Below are 18,092 nucleotides of genomic sequence, written 5' to 3' on the forward strand. Positions count from 1 at the left end.
ACATCAATCTCTAGCACCTGTGCTCATTGCAAAGGTTCTCATCCTCTTTACAAATGTCCTCACTTTAACACACTGACAGTTGATCAACGAGTTAAATTCGTCAAATCAGCTCGACTCTGCCAAAACTGCATGCGGAACCACAAGGGGGCCTGTACCTCTATTAGATGCAAGACCTGTAACAAATTCCATCACACCATGTTACATTATCCACGAAACACAATTAATGAACACACTGGTACCAATACACAAAGAATCCAAACACCTGCTACTGCAGCCGCCGACAAGAGCGCGACAACCTGACTAGCCGCACACACTCTCGCAACGATCCTACGAACACCGCGATTCCAACTCATGATGAGCGCGCTCATACAGCTGCGCGACTCATCTGGTAAATTCATACAAGCTCGTGCTTTACTTGACACTTGGGCAACAGCCAATTTCATTACGGAAAATCTAACACTGAAATTAAAACTTCCAATGCAGACTTGCTCACTTCCCATCGGGGCAGTTAATGGAATGCAAACTTTCTCTAAACACCTTGTTCAAGTAACTTGTAAATCTCTCGATAATAAATTCAAAAGACCAATAACATTCTTAACAGTTAACCAAATCGCGGACATAAGTCCAAGTGAGACCTTCCCGCGCGACAAAATTCACTTACCTAAAAACATTAAATTGGCTGATCCTCAATTTCACATACCACAAACAGTAGACGTCCTCATTGGATCGGGAATCACTCTATCTCTCCTGTCCATTGGACAAATCAACCTTTCACGAAACGATTGCGACCTAATCATATAAAAAACACAACTAGGCTGGGTCGTTGCTGGGGGAATTAACGACGACAATAACTGGCAACCTGTATCCTGTCAACTGACAGATTTGTCGAGTCAATTAACTAGGTTCTGGACGATTGAAGACGCGGGCCCAAGGGGTTCCAGATCCCTAGACAATTCCCTATGTGAACAACATTACCAACAATACACGACTCGTAACGCAGAAGGACGTTACGTTGTTCAACTGCCTTTCCGCATTGAAGACGTAGATTTTGGAAACTCGAAGAATCAAGCTTATCGACGATTTCTGTCCTTGCAAAGAAGGCTAAATGCTGACGCGCAGCTCAAGGCTGAATACTAAAAGGTCATGCAGGAATATATTGACCTTGGTCACATGGTGCACGTCCTAGATGACCATGAACCCGGGTATTACATGCCTCACCATCCAGTGATTAAGGCTTCCAGCACCACTACCAAGGTGCGCGTCGTGTTTGACGCTTCTGCCAAATCCGAGAAGGGTATCTCCCTGAACGACGTCTTGTTGACCGGACCCACTATCCAAGACAACCTCTTCACTATTCTCCTACGTTTCCGTGTTTACGTCTATGCTATGACCTCAGATATTGAGCAGATGTATCGCCAAATCTGTGTTCACTCTGATCATCACAAATTCCAACGAATCCTCTACTATCATAACAACACTATCAGCACTTACGAACTCCGTCGAGTTACCTTCGGTGTCTCTGCTGCACCATTTCTAGCGACACGTACAGTGAATCGACTTGCTGACGATGAAGCTCACAATTTTCCGAAGGCTTCTCAAGTCTTGAAACGAGACTGTTATGTCGACAATCTGTTAACTGGAGCCAACTCCTTGACTGAAATCCTCCAATTGCGTGATGAGATCATTCAACTCGTAAGAAAGGGAGGTTTCGAGCTTAGACAATGGGCGTCCAATCATCAACATGCCCTTGACAACCTTGACGAAAGAACCCTGGACTTGGATGGTGCAATCAATAACGATCCAGTCTCGAAAACTCTTGGCATTGCGTGGAATTCACTTACCGATAGCTTCATCTACACTGTCAGTCCAATTGATGCCTCTCGAAAAATAACTAAACGAACAATTCTCTCCGATATCGCGAAAATCTTCGATCCCATTGGTCTGCTGGGTCCGGTGGTACTAGCTGCAAAAACCATCATCCAACAGTGTTGGAAATCTAAGGTCCATTGGGACGAGGCAGTGCCACAAGAACTGCACACTCGCTGGCTCAAATTTGCGGAACAGCTACCATCCATCAGGGACTTTTCTATCGAGCGCAATCTCATACTTCCTAATCCAACTGAGATTGAGCTACACGGCTTCTGTGACGCAAGCCAGGTTGGCTATGGTGCTTGTCTATATGTAAGATCAACGAACCAACAGGGACAAATGATTGTCCGGTTGGCGTGCTCAAAAACGAGAGTCGCCCCAATCAAGGATATGACTATTCCGAAGCTAGAACTGTGTGGTGCACAGCTACTCTCACGCTTGTATCGAGACGCACTACCGGCCTTTGATTTCCCTATATCGCAAACTATCTTCTGGTCTGACTCTACTATTGTCCTCCAATGGCTCAAAAGATCGCCCGAGTCTCTCAAGGTCTTTGAAGCCAATCGCGTCACAGAAATCCAGTCTCTTGGAGACAAAATCGAACGGAGACATGTCCGTACCAAGGACAATCCGGCTGATTGCTTATCCAGAGGTCAACTCCCCTCTGAGTTCCTGGCCAATCAAATGTGGTTCGAGGGCCCTTCATGGCTCACACAAAACCATGATAAGTGGCCCACTCCCATTCAATTGACCCCATCGGAACTTCCCGGTGTTAGGAAAAACATCTGTTTGTCATCCACCACCTCGGATATCTCTCAACGTTTTTCTTCTTACTCAACTCTCGTGAATTCTCTCGCTTATTGTCTGCGCATGCGCAACTCCAGTGAATTTAAACACAAACTCTTGAGCGTGGAGGAGAGAGCGTTGACTGAACTGAGAATCCTAACTCTGATTCAAAATGAACAATTCCACGACGAAATTGAACAGATCAAGGAAACTGGCGAGACGAAAAACCTACGACTTCGATGTCTCAATACATTTCTCGACCAACAGGGTCTGCTTCGAGTTGGCGGACGTCTGAAACACGCACCTATCTCTTTCACCAAAAAACACCCGATTCTGTTGCCTTCTCATCATCATGTCACTGATATAATCATTCGTGAGACTCATAAGAATGCATTCCATTCCGGTATCCAGAGCACACTCTCAAATCTTCGACACCGATTCTGGCTGCTAGATAGAAAGGGGCAAGTACGACAAATTGTCCGACGATGTGTCGAATGTGTTCGACATCGTCCCGTGTTACTGCACAGAAAGATGGCAGACCTGCGCAGTGCACGAGTCACGAATTCAGCCGCATTCTCACATGCGGGTGTAGATTGTTTCGGACCCTTATTCATCAAAGAACGAAAATTCAGAAATCGAACCAAGATCAAGGTATACGGGTGTGTATTCGTTTGCATGGCGACAAAGGCCGTACATCTCGAAATCGTAAGCGATCTGACCACCGACGGGTTCCTGGGTGCCTTCGGACGGTTCACTGGACGTTGAGGTGTCCCGTCTCATGTTTATTCGGACAACGGTACCAATTTTGTGGGCGCGAATAACCAACTACGAGAACTTTACTCCTTATTCACCTCCCAATCGCATCATGACCAAGTAAACGAGTATGCTGTGAGGAAAAACATTACTTGTCACTTCAACCCTCCACTTTCCCCTCACTTTGGGGGCATTTGGGAGGCGGCTGTGAAGTCATTTAAGCATCACTTCAAACGAGTGGTGAAAGAACAACTTCTTACCTTTGAGGAATTAAATTCCTTAGCCATACAAATTGAATCCGTACTTAATTCTCGACCTCTATGCTCATTATCTAGTGATCCTAACGATCCTATTGCTCTGACACCTGCCTATATCTTGATAGGGCGTCCTCTCACCATGCTACCTGAAGATGATTTTTCTGATGTCCCAGATAACCGACTCAGCGTGTGGCAATTCATTACCAAGGCCAGACAGGACTTTTGGAAGCGCTGGTACTTGGAGTATCTCCACGAGCTCCAAATCCGCCAGAAATGGCATTCTTCCCAGGGTGAACTCACAACCAACCAGATAGTACTACTCATGGACAAAAACCAACCATGTATGTGGTGGCAATTGGGGGTGGTGGTCGAAACCCATCCAGGGGATGATGGAGTGGTACGAGTCGCCACTGTCAGAACAGCACAAGGGTTGTTCAAACAAAACGTCACTATGTTGTGTCCTTTACCAATTAATTCTTGACAAATATCTGTGAATTTGATGTACTGTATCTCACATTAAATCGTACAATACCATGATCACACATTACATTGCTCATTCATTCGCAACGGGGGGAGTGTGTATCGTGCCTACACGGCAGAGTTACTTGTATTGGGTGTGTATCGTGCCTACACGGCAGAGTTACTTGTATTGGGATACGCGTATGTGATTGCGTGTGACACACACCTTCAAATCTGTGCAGAACTCGAAAACAATGGCTACCTGACATGCGCAGTACGGTAAGTCGGAGAAACGCCGGGTCAACACGTGCTGGCACGGGCAGTTGCTTGATACGCGTGAGCCAGACAGCACTCAAGCTCCTCTCCAATTTGGTGAGCCTATGATTCGAATCTCTGATTTAAACTGACGCTAAGTAGTATTTGTCACGATGGTCGTGTTAATACATAACTGAGACAATGCCACTGCGGCATAAGAGGGTCGACACTCGTCGTCACTCCATGACATAGCGCCTCTCGGCCATTCGAATAGCGCCTCTCGGCCATAAAAAGAGCGCCTCTCGGCCATTGAAGGAGCGCCTCTCGGCCGTTCCATCTCTCTCTTGTATTCCCACTAGGGAATTAATTATCGCCTTGATAATTATCGTGTAACTAGCTTCCACGCTAGCATCTTGTAAGGCGGTTGAGCTCACCCCTATTGTGTCTTCACTCGAAGCGTCACAATTCTCTCTCTAGATACATCCAGTGCACACATCCACTCATAAATCTAACATTCATTCACATACATTGTACACGATTTCGAGGAGGTTTTTACTCAGTTCCTGCTGAGGTTTTCCTCCTCTGGGGTAATAAACCATCTTTGATTGACCCCCAAACCGAGTGGATTTATTAAAAATACCTAGCCTCGCCCATATTAATAATTGTTGTAAGTATTAATTTCAAGATGAAAGGGAAGTACGGGAATTAATCCTGGTGATCAATTTCCGACAAAACAACGGCCTATCAATCCTTTTGGCTTGAAGAGTTTTCAGCAAGAGGTGTCAGAAAAGTTACCACAGGGATAACTGACTTGTGGCGGCCGAGCGTTCATAGCGACGTCGCTTTTTGATCCTTCGATGTCGGCTCTTCCTATCATTGCGAAGCAGAATTCGCCAAGCGTTGGATTGTTCACCCACTAATAGGGAACGTGAGCCGGTTTTAGAACGTCGTGAGACGGGTTAGTTTTACCCTACTGATGACTTGTCGTTGCGATAGTAATCCTGCTCGGTACGAGAGGAACCGCAGGTTCGGACATTTGGTTCACACACTCGGTCGAGCGGCCGGTGGTGCGGAGCTACCATCCGTGGGGTTATGCCTAAACGCCTCTGAGGCCGTATCCTCTGTAGTCAAAGGGGGCAACGATATTTCTGGAAGTCTCGTGGGTCGAAAGGCTCAAAACAATGTAACTTTACTAGGTGGCCGGTCCACGAACCAGTCGTCGCACGAGCCCTGTTTGCCGGGCGGGGTCTTCGGCCTTTGTCGGGATCTTCCCGCTCGTCGGTCCGGCCTCGAACGGTCGATCATGGGTCATCCAGTTCGATGTCGAGACTCGGAATCGTCTGTAGACGACTAAGGTACCTGGCGGGGTGTTGTACTCGGTGGAGCAGTTACCACGCTGCAATCAGTTGAGACTCAGCCCTTGGCTTGGGGATTCGTCTTGTCGGTTAGACGAGGCCCAAATGTGTTTGTGTTTGCAAAGCGCTGGCTCGACGCCGGTCACGCGACGCGTCGCTCGTCCCATGTCGGACGAGTCGCAGGCGGACCGGCGCGGCCGCGCTCTGCTCGCCGAGCGGGTGCGATGGCAATGCGAGTGCGGGGACTTGGAAAAGAAAATTTTTTTCCCGTACCCACTTGCCACTCGAGATATAACCGAGGCAGCAGCTCGGATCGCCGGTCGGCGAACGCAAGGCCGACAAGCGCGACCGGAGGGACCGGTGGACCCCCTCGTTACGTCGCGGGATTCGGCGACGGTATAATAGGCCGTAATTATTCTTTTGATGATACGTCGACCGTCGTCCGTCGTCCTCGATCCCCAAGGGACTTGGGAATTTTTTTCGTCCCAGGCGACAAAAAGGCAATGCGCCGCGTCCCGCGATAGTCGGCGCTGGACCCGCGAACCGACCGTGGAACGGCGGGATTTGTGAAAATTTTCGTACGGGTCGTCCGAAAGGCAATGCGCCGCGTCCCGGGGCCGATGGGACGACGGTGGACGGACCGACCCCCGATGCGGCGCGACGGGACACTTGTGAGAATTTCGTTCCGAGTCGACCCAGAGGCAACGCGCGGCGTCCCGGAGTCGATACGGGCCGACCGGACTTGTGAAAATTTCGGTCCGAGTCGAGCGAAAGGCGACGCGCGGCGTACCGGAGTCGATCCGGGCCGACGGGCCTTGTGAAAATTTCGGTTCGAGTCGAGCGAAAGGCGATGCGCCGCGTCCCGGGGCCGATGTGACGACGGCGGACGGACGAACCCCCGATGCGGCGCGACGGGACACTTGTGAAAATTTTGGTTCGAGTCGAGCGAAAGGCGACGCGCGGCGTCCCGGAGTCGATCCGGACTGACGGGACTTGTAAAACTTTCGGTCCAAGTCGACAGAAAGGCGATGCGCGGCGTCCCGGAGTCGATACGGGCCGACGGGACTCGATGAAGTTTCGTTCCGAGTCGAGCGAAGGCCGACGCGCGGCCTCCCGGAGTCGATCCGGGCCGGCGGGACTTGTAAAGATTTCGGTCCGAGTCGACAGAAAGGCGATGCGCGGCGTCCTGGAGTCGATCCGGGCCGACGGGACTCGATGAAGTTTCGTTCCGAGTCGAGCAAAGGGCGACGCGCGGCCTCCCGGAGTCGATCCGGGCCGGCGGGACTTGTAAAGATTTCGGTCCGAGTCGACAGAAAGGCGATGCGCGGCGTTCCGGAGTCGATCCGGGCCGACGGGACTTGTAAAAATTACGGTCCGAGTTGACAGTCAGGCGATACGCGGCGTCCTGGTGTTACGGGGTAGATTGCGTAGGCTCCGATGAGCGGTAATCGGAGCTTACTCCACGCCCAGCCAAGGTGTTATTTGGCTATTGTAGGGTCCGTTCACGTCGACTATGCACTCGCGTGCTACTACTCCCAATGCAGGGAGGAAATGGAATAGAAAGGGATCGGTATTAAGGGAAGGTAAACGATTTAAAGTATATGATTGTATATTAGTGGTCAATGCAACGGAGTCGGTCAAGGGAAAAAGGGTATTGTCTTGGTTTAGAGGGATAGGTGTCTTGCTTGAGTGCTAGGATGGATCTGCCTGCTTCTGCCGGATGTAGCAGGCAAGCTAGCCGCGAGTTACAGGAGAACCTGCTGACTCGCGAACGATAAGGGTAGACTACAGAGCGTAAGGTAACTAAGAGCGTGGGAAAGGAATATGTAGTCTGGAGGACGTAACACCGGAGTCGATCCGGGCCGACATGACTTGTGAGAATTACGGTTCCAGTCGACAGAAAGGCGATGCGCGGCGTCCTGGAGTCGATACGGGCCGACGGGACTCGATGAAGTTTCGGTCCGAGTCGACAGATAGGCGATGCGCGGCGTCTTGGAGTCGATCCGGGCCGACGGGACTTGTGAAAATGTCGGTCCGAGTCGACAGGAAGTCGATGCGCGGCGTCCCGGAGTCGATCCGGGCCGACGGGACTTGTGAAAATTACGGTCCGAGTCGACAGAAAGGCGATGCGCGGCGTTCCGGAGTCGATACGGGCCGACGGGACTTGATGAAGTTTCGGTCCGAGTCGACGGAAAGGCGATGCGCGGCGTCCCAGAGTTGATCCGGGCCGACGGGACATGTAAAAATTACGGTCTGAGTCGACAGGAAGTCGATGCGCGGCGTCCCGGAGTCGATCCGGGCCGACGGGACTTGTGAAAATTACGGTCCGAGTCGACAGAAAGGCGATGCGCGGCGTCCCGGAGTCGATCCGGGCCGACGGGACTTGTGGAAATTACGGTCCGAGTCGACAGAAAGGCGATGCGCGGCGTCCCGGAGTCGATCCGGGCCGACGGGACTTGTGAAAATTACGGTCTGAGTCGACAGAAAGGCGATGCGCGGCGTCCCGCGTGCAGTCCTGAAACATACAGTAGACGCGCGGCCGACCGGGCTACGAGACCCGGTCGGCGATGGGTGGCGCACGTCCGAGCCGAGATTTTGTATCGAAGCTCCCTGGTTGATCCTGCCAGTAGTCATATGCTTGTCTCGAAGATAAAGCCATGCATGTCTCAGTGCAAGCCAAATTAAGGTGAAACCGCGAATGGCTCATTAAATCAGTTATGGTTTCTTAGATCGTACACACATTTACTTGGATAACTGTGGTGATTCTAGAGCTAATACATGCAAACAGAGTTCCGACCAGAGATGGAAGGAATGCTTTTATTGGATCAAAACCAATCGGCGGCAGGTACGTCCCGTCCGCTGTTTACCTTGGTGACTCCGAATAACTTTGGGCTGATCGCACGGTCTCGTACCGGCGACGCTTCTTTCAAATGTCTGCCTTATTAACTGTCGATGGTAGGCTCTGCGCCTACCATGGTTGTAACGGGTAACGGGGAATCAGGGTTCGATTTCGGAGAGGGAGCCTGAGAAACGGCTACTACATCCAAGGAAGGCAGCAGGCGCGCAAATTACCCACTCCCGGCACGGGGAGGTAGTGACGAAAAATAACGATACGGGACTTATCCGAGGCCCCGTAATCGGAATGAGTACACTTCAAATCCTTTAACGAGGATCCCATTGGAGGGCAAGTCTAGTGCCAGCAGCCGCGGTAATTCCTGCTGCAATAGCGTATATTGAATTTGTTGCGGTTAAACAGCTTGTAGTTGAATCTGTGTCCCACGCTGTCGGTTCACCGCTCGCGGTGTCTAACTAGCATGATTGTGGGACGTCCTACCAGTGGGCTTAGCCCTCCGGGGCGGCCCAACTAATATCCTATCGCGGTGCTCCTCACTGAGTGTCGAGGTGGGCCAGTACGTTTACGTTGAACAAATTAGAGTGCTTAAAGCAGGCTATTTTCGCCTGAATACTTTGTGCATGGAATAATGGAATAGGACCTCGGTTCTATTTTGTTGGTTTTCCGATTCCCGAGGTAATGTTTAATAGGGACAGATGGGGGCATTCGTATTGCGACGTTGGAGGTGAAATTCTTGGATCGTCGCAAGACGTACAGAAGCGAGAGCATTTGCCAAAAATGTTTTTTCAATCAAGAACGAAAGTTAGAGGTTCGAAGGCGATCAGATACCGCCCTAGTTCCAACCATAAACGATGCCAGCTAGCGATCCGCCGAAGTTCCTTCGATGACTCGGCGGGCAGCTTCCGGGAAAACGAAGCTTTTGGGTTCCGGGGGAAGTATGGTTGCAAAGCTGAAACTTAAAGGAGTTGACGGAAGGGCACCACCAGGAGTGGAGCCTGCGGCCTAATTTGACTCAACACGGGAAACCTCACCAGGCCCGGACACCGGAAGGATTGACAGATTGAGAGCTCTTTCTTGATTCGGTGGGTGGTGGTGCATGGCCGTTCTTAGTTGGTGATGCGATTTGTCTGGTTAATTCCGATAACGAACGAGACTCTAGCCCGCTGAATAGGCGTACCTTCCGGTATCTCGAAGGCCCCAGGCCTCGTTCGGGCGGTTTTTACTACCGGCGTACAAATAAATCTTCTTAGAGGGACAAGCGGCTTCTAGCCGCACGAGATTGAGCAATAACAGGTCTGTAATGCCCTCAGATGTTCTGGGCCGCACGCGCGCTACACTGAAGGAATCAGCGTGTCTTCCGTGGCCGGAAGGCCCGGGTAACCCACTGAACCTCCTTCGTGCTAGGGATTGGGGCTTGCAATTATTCCCCATGAACGAGGAATTCTTAGTAGGCGCGAGTCATAAGCTCGCGTTGATTACGTCCCTGCCCTTTGTACACACCGCCCGTCGCTACTACCGATTGAATGATTCAGTGAGGTCTACGGACTGGTACGCGGCAATGTCTCGGCATTGCCGATGTTGCCGGGAAGATGACCAAACTTGATCATTTAGAGGAAGTGAAAGTCGTAACAAGGTTTCCGTAGGTGAACCTGCGGAAGGATCATTAACGTTTCGTACTGCCGAAGCAGCGACTCGTGAGCGCGCGGGGCTGTCTCGCCACGAGAGCGGCGTGTCACGCCCACGTGTCGCGAACAAAATTACACAAAACTTTGAACGACGTAACGGTCCGGCCCGGTTGCCGCGGCGCGCAACACAATCGTCGTGACAACGAACGCGGTGCTGACGCCGGATCCGATGGGTCCGGCGTTCGCCGCGGTCGCGACGAGCGCAGTCGCCAGCTAAAGCCGCCCGACGGCCGACTCGCGCCGAGGCGTCGACCCGTCGCTCCGCGTCCAGCGCGGAGCAGCGGCGGGTCGTTCGCGCCTCCGGCCGACTCGGTGCCGAGAGGAGACCGCTCCGCGGTCCGCCTCGACTCGTTCGACCCTGTCAGGTCGTACGAGAGAGACGTGCGAAGCAGGTCTCAGCGCTTCTTCGCGGGCAGCCTGTCTGCGCCCGGGTATCCTCGGTGCAACGCCGTTACACCCCGGACGCAGGCCGCGAACGCGGTAGGCTTCGAAGAGAATTTTCGCCCGTACGAGGAAGCTCGCGTCAGCGTCGAGGGCAGCGATGCCCGGGACTCGCTGACGCGACCCACTGCCGTCCGCCGTCAATCGTTTGCATTGCGAGCCGATCGGGTCCGGCGCCGGTTCATCCCGGCAGAGACGACCCGTGAACTCAAGGCGACGTCGGCTCTTGAACTATCGCACGAACGAAATTTGACGCGCGGCGCGCGTTCCTTCCCGCGCGCAACCGCGCAAGGGCTGACGCACGCGGCGCCGCGCTCACGACCACAGAAAGCCGGTAAAAACCGTAACTTCAGCATTTTAATGCAAAATCCACATATATGATTACCCTGAACGGTGGATCACTTGGCTCGTGGATCACCTGGCTCGTGGGTCGATGAAGAACGCAGCTAATTGCGCGTCAACTTGTAAACTGCAGGACACATAAACATCGACATTTCGAACGCACATTGCGGTCCACGGATACAATTCCCGGACCACGCCTGGCTGAGGGTCGTTCAACAACGACAGACTGCTCCGTCGGCAACGGTGCTGCGATAACCCCCCCGGGGGAACAGCGCACCGTGCCTTTGCGAGCGAATGACTGGGCGTTCGCAACCCGTGTCGCGCGCCGGTCTCGCGGCCACGGGTCGCGTCGCCTCAAACGAACACGTATGTCACGGTCACGACGCGTCGCCGCAGATCGCGGGGTCGAGCTGTCGCTGCCATTCGTCACGTTCCGGTGCTGGCGATAGTCGAGAGAACGAACGAGTTCGGCACGGCGACATACAGACCGCGCGCGGTCGGTTTGCCGCTCATTTGAACAAGTTCCGTTTCACGTTTCGCCGCGATGGGCTCTCGAGTCTCCCGTACGGCAAGCGTATTGACGATCGTTACCTTGGCTCAAACGTATGAAAGAGATACGTTGTGTCCTCGTCCGTGTCGACGGTGCTGTTCTTGAACGAACGCCCGTCGCTGACGACGGACTCGCAATCTTACGACGACCTCGGAGCAGGCGAGACTACCCGCTGAATTTAGGCATATTACTAAGCGGAGGAAAAGAAACTAACTAGGATTTCCTTATTAGCGGCAAGCAAACAGGAAACAGCCCAGCACTGAATCCCGCGGTTCCGCCGCCGGGAAATGTAGTGTTTGGGAGGATCCACTTATCCCGGGGCGTCGGCCCGCGTCCAAGTCCATCTTGAATTGGGCCACTCACCCGCAGAGGGTGCCAGGCCAGTAGTGACCGGGACGCGCCACGGGAGGATCTCTCCTCAGAGTCGGGTTGCTTGAGAGTGCAGCTCTAAGTGGGTGGTAAACTCCATCTAAGGCTAAATATGACCACGAGACCGATAGCGAACAAGTACCGTGAGGGTAAGTTGAAAAGAACTTTGAAGAGAGAGTTCAAGAGTACGTGAAACCGTTCAGGGGTAAACTTGAGAAACCCGAAAGATCGAACGGGGAGATTCATCGTCAGCGACGCAGGCTTCGCCGCGGCTCGTGATGTCGGGACCTCGCGTCCACGGCACTCGGTCGCGGTGCAATGTCCGGCGGTGCCGGCGTGCACTTCTCCCCTAGTAGGACGTCGCGACCCGTTGGGTGTCGGTCTAAGGCCCGGTCGGCTGCCTGTCTCGGCGTTCTCGTCGGGGCAGACCCCCGGTTGCCCGTCCGGCTGCCCGGCGGTACCCGCACGGTATAGTGCCGCATCAAACTGCGTCGGGCCCGCCGCAAGCGCGGTCAGCGATTCCCGGTGGTTGGACCTAGCGCCGTCCCCGGGCCTAGCCAGCTGTTGGCTGGCGGTGTCCTCTGGCTGGCTCGTTCGAATTATCAAATACTGTTCGGCGACGCTATTGCTTTGGGTACTTTCAGGACCCGTCTTGAAACACGGACCAAGGAGTCTAACATGTGCGCGAGTCATTGTGACGAGCAAACCTAAAGGCGAAATGAAAGTAAAGGTCAGCCCAGCGCTGACCGAGAAAGGATGGGCCGCGTCACGATGCGGCCCCGCACTCCCAGGGCGTCTCGTTCTCACTGCGAGAAGAGGCGCACCCAGAGCGTACACGTTGGGACTTGAAAGATGGTGAACTCTGCCTGGTCAGGACGAAGTCAGGGGAAACCCTGATGGAGGTCCGTAGCGATTCTGACGTGCAAATCGATCGTCGGAACTGGGTATAGGGGCGAAAGACTAATCGAACCATCTAGTAGCTGGTTCCCTCCGAAGTTTCCCTCAGGATAGCTGGCACTCGCGTACAAAACGTACACGAGTCTCATCCGGTAAAGCGAATGATTAGAGGCCTTGGGGCCGAAACGACCTCAACCTATTCTCAAACTTCAAATGAGTGAGATCTCTGGCTTGCTTGAACTATGAAGCCACGAGATCTCGAATCAAAGTGCCAAGTGGGCCACTTTTGGTAAGCAGAACTGGCGCTGTGGGATGAACCAAACGCCGAGTTAAGGCGCCAAAGTTGACGCTTATGGGATACCATGAAAGGCGTTGGTTGCTTAAGACAGCAGGACGGTGGCCATGGAAGTCGGAATCCGCTAAGGAGTGTGTAACAACTCACCTGCCGAAGCAACCAGCCCTGAAAATGGATGGCGCTGAAACGTCGCGCCTATACTCGGCCGACAGCAGCATACGAGGCGGCCTAGGCCGTCATGAAGCCCTGACGAGCAGGAGGGTCGCGGCGGTGTGCGCAGAAGGGTCTGGGCGTGAGCCTGCCTGGAGCCGCCGTCGGTGCGGATCTTGGTGGTAGTAGCAAATACTCCAGCGAGGCCCTGGAGGACTGACGTGGAGAAGGGTTTCGTGTGAACAGCCGTTGCACACGAGTCAGTCGATCCTAAGCCCTAGGAGAAATCCGATGACGATGTTGGTGTATTTCTATGCCTGACACGCGCGTCGTGACGCCGGTAATTGTGCGACCGTCGGGCCTTGCTCGGCGTTCCCCCCCGCGTGGGCGCGCGCGGTTTGAAATGTGACACACCCGTCGGGCGAAAGGGAATCCAGGTCCTATTCTGGAAACCGGCAGCGGAACCGTTCACAAGTCGGGCCCTTGCAAGAAAGTTCGTCGGGGTAACCCAAAAAGACCTGGAGACGCCGTCGGGGGATCCGGAAAGAGTTTTCTTTTCTGTATAAGCGTTCGAGTTCCCTGGAATCCACTAGCAGGGAGATAGGGTTTGGAACGCGAAGAGCACCGCATTCGCGGCGGTGTCCGGATCCTCCCCTCGGACCTTGAAAATCCAGGAAAGGGCCACGTGGAGGTCTCGCGCCGGTTCGTACCCATATCCGCAGCAGGTCTCCAAAGTGAATAACCTCTAGTCGATAGACTAATGTAGGTAAGGAAAGTCGGCAAATTGGATCCGTAACTTCGGAATAAGGATTGGCTCTAAGGATCGGGGCGTGTCGGGCTTGGTCGGGAAGCGGGTTTGGCTGACGTGCCGGGCCTGGGCGAGGTGATAGTAATAACCGGATCCGAGCTCGCTCCCGTGCCCTGGCCTTCCGCGGATCTTCCCTGCTGCGAGGCTTAGGCGGCGGTTCGCCGTTGCCGTCGTCCTCTTCGGCCGCCATTCAACGGTCAGCTCAGAACTGGCACGGACTGCCGGAATCCGACTGTTCAATTAAAACAAAGCATTGCGATGGCCCTAGCGGGTGTTGACGCAATGTGATTTCTGCCCAGTGCTCTGAATGTCAACGTGAAGAAATTCAAGTAAGCGCGGGTCAACGGCGGGAGTACCCATGACTTTCTCAAGCGAAAGTATATGGCCCGCCGCGATACCCGACGTGACTGACGTACACGCTTCCGCTGAATTGCCTCGCCGCTGCAGCCAGGCGGTGTGCTGGGAGCAAACCAGCAACCACTACAAAATGTGGCTACGCTTGCGGGGTGGTGCTGAACTCTCCAGCTTCAAGCTGGGGACGACGGCTAAGCCTGTACGAAAGAGTGGTCCAAGCCCGAGGCAAGCAGACATACTGTCTGTCTTGCGCTCGGGCTTTTCTCGTTAGTGACCCTCAAACACGGACTCCCGGTCTAGAACCGGTTGTCGATAACAGCAAGCGCAAACGGTAGGAGGTACAGGTCCCTCCTCGTGGTGCATGTGTGCCGCTCCAGCGGTACAATGCGCGCTGTTCGTGGTGCCTGGCAAGCACCCTGACGCCAGCCAATGTGCTGGACCCAGGCACATTCCCCTGTGAAGTGACCAGGGGGCCTCGAAACCAGAGTGGGTACCTTTCCTTTTAAGGATCGGCGGTTGGAGAGACAACCGGTGCGCTCGGCAAGGACCGCCGTTAGCGTCCCGGCTTAGATGCTGCCGCAAAAGCTCCTGGTGACCGGGGGGGACCTCGGCATCAGTATCCATCCGAGCACCATGGATCGTATCCTACACGATGCCTCGGAGGCGGCTGACACACCCAACGCCGCTTGGGATGTGTCAGTCGTGGCAGAGTTAATTGCCGAAGGTGCGGATGTAGCGGCGGGCAGTGATGCTGCCCTAAGTGATCAACCAGGCCCGTCCAACAGGCCACCTGGTCGTCCCCTCGTAGCGGGCCGGAGCGCGAGGGCAGACGACCCTCATCTTATCCGTGCCACAGAGCGCTTCGTTCTGGTTGGGGCGCTGCGTAAAGTACAGCGTTGCCCAAAATGCTTGCAACACGGTCAGACCATAATCTGTACCGAGAGCAAGCAGCTTGACAAGCACATCAGAGAGGAGCATCCCACGGTCTGCACTCTCTGGCAGTGCGAAGTCTGCAACCGAACTTTTGACAGGGTTCATGGGTGGCGCATACATATAACGAAATGTGCGCCTAAACAAGTGAACGAAGCGCCGGAACCGTTTCCCTGCGCCCTCTGCGACCTGACTTTCGAGACTTAGAGGGGTCTGTCTACACACGAGAGACACGTTCACCCCGTCTTGAGAAACGAAAAGCGAGTTGCAATCGCGGAGAAACCGGCGGCTCCAAGCGGCCGAAAGGCCACTGTCTGTTTGGAAGAGAAACTCGAACTCCTTGCTACACTTGAGCTGCGTTTTGGCACCGAGCGCCTCATAAACGTAAAGCTCAGCGAGTTCTTCCCCGACCGATCGTACAAACAGATATCGGATGCACGCTGGCGTATCCGCGATCAAAAGGAACGTAGAGCGCGAGCCAGAGCAGAGCCAGCCCATGAGGAGGAGGACCAGGACCACAATCCTGCTCCACCGAATCTGGGGGAAGCTGAAGACACTGCTGCGATACTGGCCGTGCATGTAACGAGTGAGCCTCTGGTACCCGATCGCCCTATTGGACCAGAGGACGCATCACTCATTAGGGAGGCCCGCAGGAATTACGGTGAGGCAGGCGAATGGTCCGAGTGTACCAGCTCCTTACTGCGGCTTCTCGACACTAACGACTTTTCGGAGCAAAGCATCGAGGCCCTGTATGATGAGCTGGTCCGCCGGATCAAGCCTGACTCGAGAGCACCGAGAGGGCCGCGCTTGACACGTAGTCACCGTCGGGCGAGGCAGAAGCCACCCAACAGAACCGCTCGAAAGAAGTTCGCCTACGCCAGATGCCAGGACTTGTATAACAACAATCCGAAGCGTCTGGCAGAGGCAGTAGTGTCTGGCGATTCCTCTGTTCTGGAGCCTAGCCAAAGCCCACCTGTGGGGCCGACGCGACAGCTCTACGAGCAGCTCTGGGGCGAACTGGGACCAGACACAACTCTACCCTCTGGGGTAACAGAGTTTGTGTCAATCGAACGCCTTCTGATCCCGGTAACCGCCTTGGAAGTAGAGAGGAAACTCGCCAAGACCAGTTCTGAGTCGGCTGCTGGACCTGACGGAGTGACGCGGGCGGACCTCCAAACCAAGCAAGCGTGCGTTGCCCTCTCTAGGCTTTTCAATGTTCTGCTTCATGCCCGACACTACCCTAAGGCATGAAGAATGAACAGAACTACGCTTATCCCGAAAGCCGGCAAAGACGCCTTAGACGTTAAGAACTGGAGGCCAATCACCATCAGCTCGATGATCAGCAGGGTGTTTTCATCCTTGCTCGATCGTAGACTGAAAGGCGTCTTGACGCTGGACTGCCGGCAGAAGGGATTTACGGAGGAGAATGGCTGCCATGCGAACATTAAATTGTTGCAAACAGCCTTATTAAACGCAAAAATGGAAGGCGGCGTGATATCCATTTTGGACGTCGCAAAAGCTTTCGACACTGTCCCTCACTCCTCCATCGCGCAAAGCCTGGAGTGAAAGGGTATCCCACCGTCAGTCGCCACCTATGTGGCCGATATGTACAGGGGCTGCGGCACGACCATCAAGTCGCAGGATGGCGAGGTACAAATCGAACTCTTGAGAGGAGTTAAGCAGGGCGACCTGCTGTCTCCTCTCATCTTCAACCTCGTCATCGAACCCCTGCTTGAACGCCTGCAGAGCGAGACGTCGGGCATATCTGTGAACAACTAGAACCTTTCGGTGCTGGCGTTCGCGGACGATCTTGTCCTTCTGTCAAGCGACGCAAAAGCGGCACGCCGGCAGATCAAGACGGTGAGTGAGTACCTGGAGAGACTCGGCATGCTGCTCTCTGTCGAGAAGTGCGCTTGCTTTGAGTATGTCCCAGGTGGCAAGACCTGGTTCCTCAGAAACCCGCGCATTACGGTTCATAATCGAGCAGTCCCGTAAGCGCCACCTGAGGACACTTTGAGATATCTGAGGGTACAGGTCTCGCCCTAGAGCGGCATACTCAACGCGTTTGAAATTAGGCCCCTGGAGGAAGCAATCGGGAGAATTCGAGCGCTTCCTCTCAAGCCAATGCAGAAGATCGATCTTCTGCAAACTTTTATTCTGCCCAGGTTTACCTACGGCTTGATAAGCAGTCCTCTTCCGAAGGCCGCTCTTGAACGAATCGATCGGTTGATCCGTACCAGTACTCGGGAGATCCTGCACCTCACGCCCTCGACCACTGAAAAGTTTCTTCACACTCCGAGGCGCGAGGGGGGCTTGGGTCTTCCCGAGCTGGGAAAGATCGTGTACATAGCAGCCCTGCGCAATGCCATCAAGGCGCGGGACTCCGTAGACCCGATCGTGAGTGGAGCCCTCGGATCGGAGGACTCGCAAAGGCGGCTTGAGACATACGCCAAGGCATTGAGACTCTCCTGGCCACTGTCTCTGCAAGAGCTTGATCTTCACAAGACCGGGCTCAAGCAGGGCTATCGTCAGAGCTGGGCCAAACAGGTCTTGCAGGGACAGGGAGTCGATGACGTTGCAGCCCAGCCAATCGCAAACCAATGGCTGAGGCAAAGCGGCCTCATGAAACCGTCCAGGGTGATTGATCGCATCAAGTTGCGAACCAACACGGTTCCGACGAGAG

General features: G+C 54.0%; 1 protein-coding gene, 1 non-coding gene and 1 pseudogene across 2 annotated transcripts; all 3 read left to right on the top strand.

Moving 5' to 3' along the window:
- Positions 1 to 1,143: 1,143 nt before the first annotated feature.
- LOC124302248 (uncharacterized) lies at positions 1,144 to 4,146 on the top strand. The gene is made up of 2 exons (XM_046758189.1): positions 1,144 to 3,116; positions 3,744 to 4,146. Exons 1-2 carry the CDS (start codon positions 1,144 to 1,146, stop codon positions 4,144 to 4,146), a joined length of 2,376 nt encoding a protein of 791 aa, XP_046614145.1.
- A 4,195-nt stretch (positions 4,147 to 8,341) lies between these two features.
- On the top strand, positions 8,342 to 10,254 carry LOC124304198 (small subunit ribosomal RNA). Its single transcript, XR_006908098.1, has one exon. It is a non-coding gene; the product is annotated as a small subunit ribosomal RNA (ribosomal RNA).
- An 859-nt stretch (positions 10,255 to 11,113) lies between these two features.
- LOC124304166 (uncharacterized) lies at positions 11,114 to 11,267 on the top strand (annotated as a pseudogene).
- The last annotated feature ends 6,825 nt before the right edge of the window (positions 11,268 to 18,092 follow it).

The sequence above is a fragment of the Neodiprion virginianus genome, chromosome 4, assembly GCF_021901495.1.
Source record: "Neodiprion virginianus isolate iyNeoVirg1 chromosome 4, iyNeoVirg1.1, whole genome shotgun sequence".
NCBI lineage: Eukaryota > Metazoa > Arthropoda > Insecta > Hymenoptera > Diprionidae > Neodiprion > Neodiprion virginianus.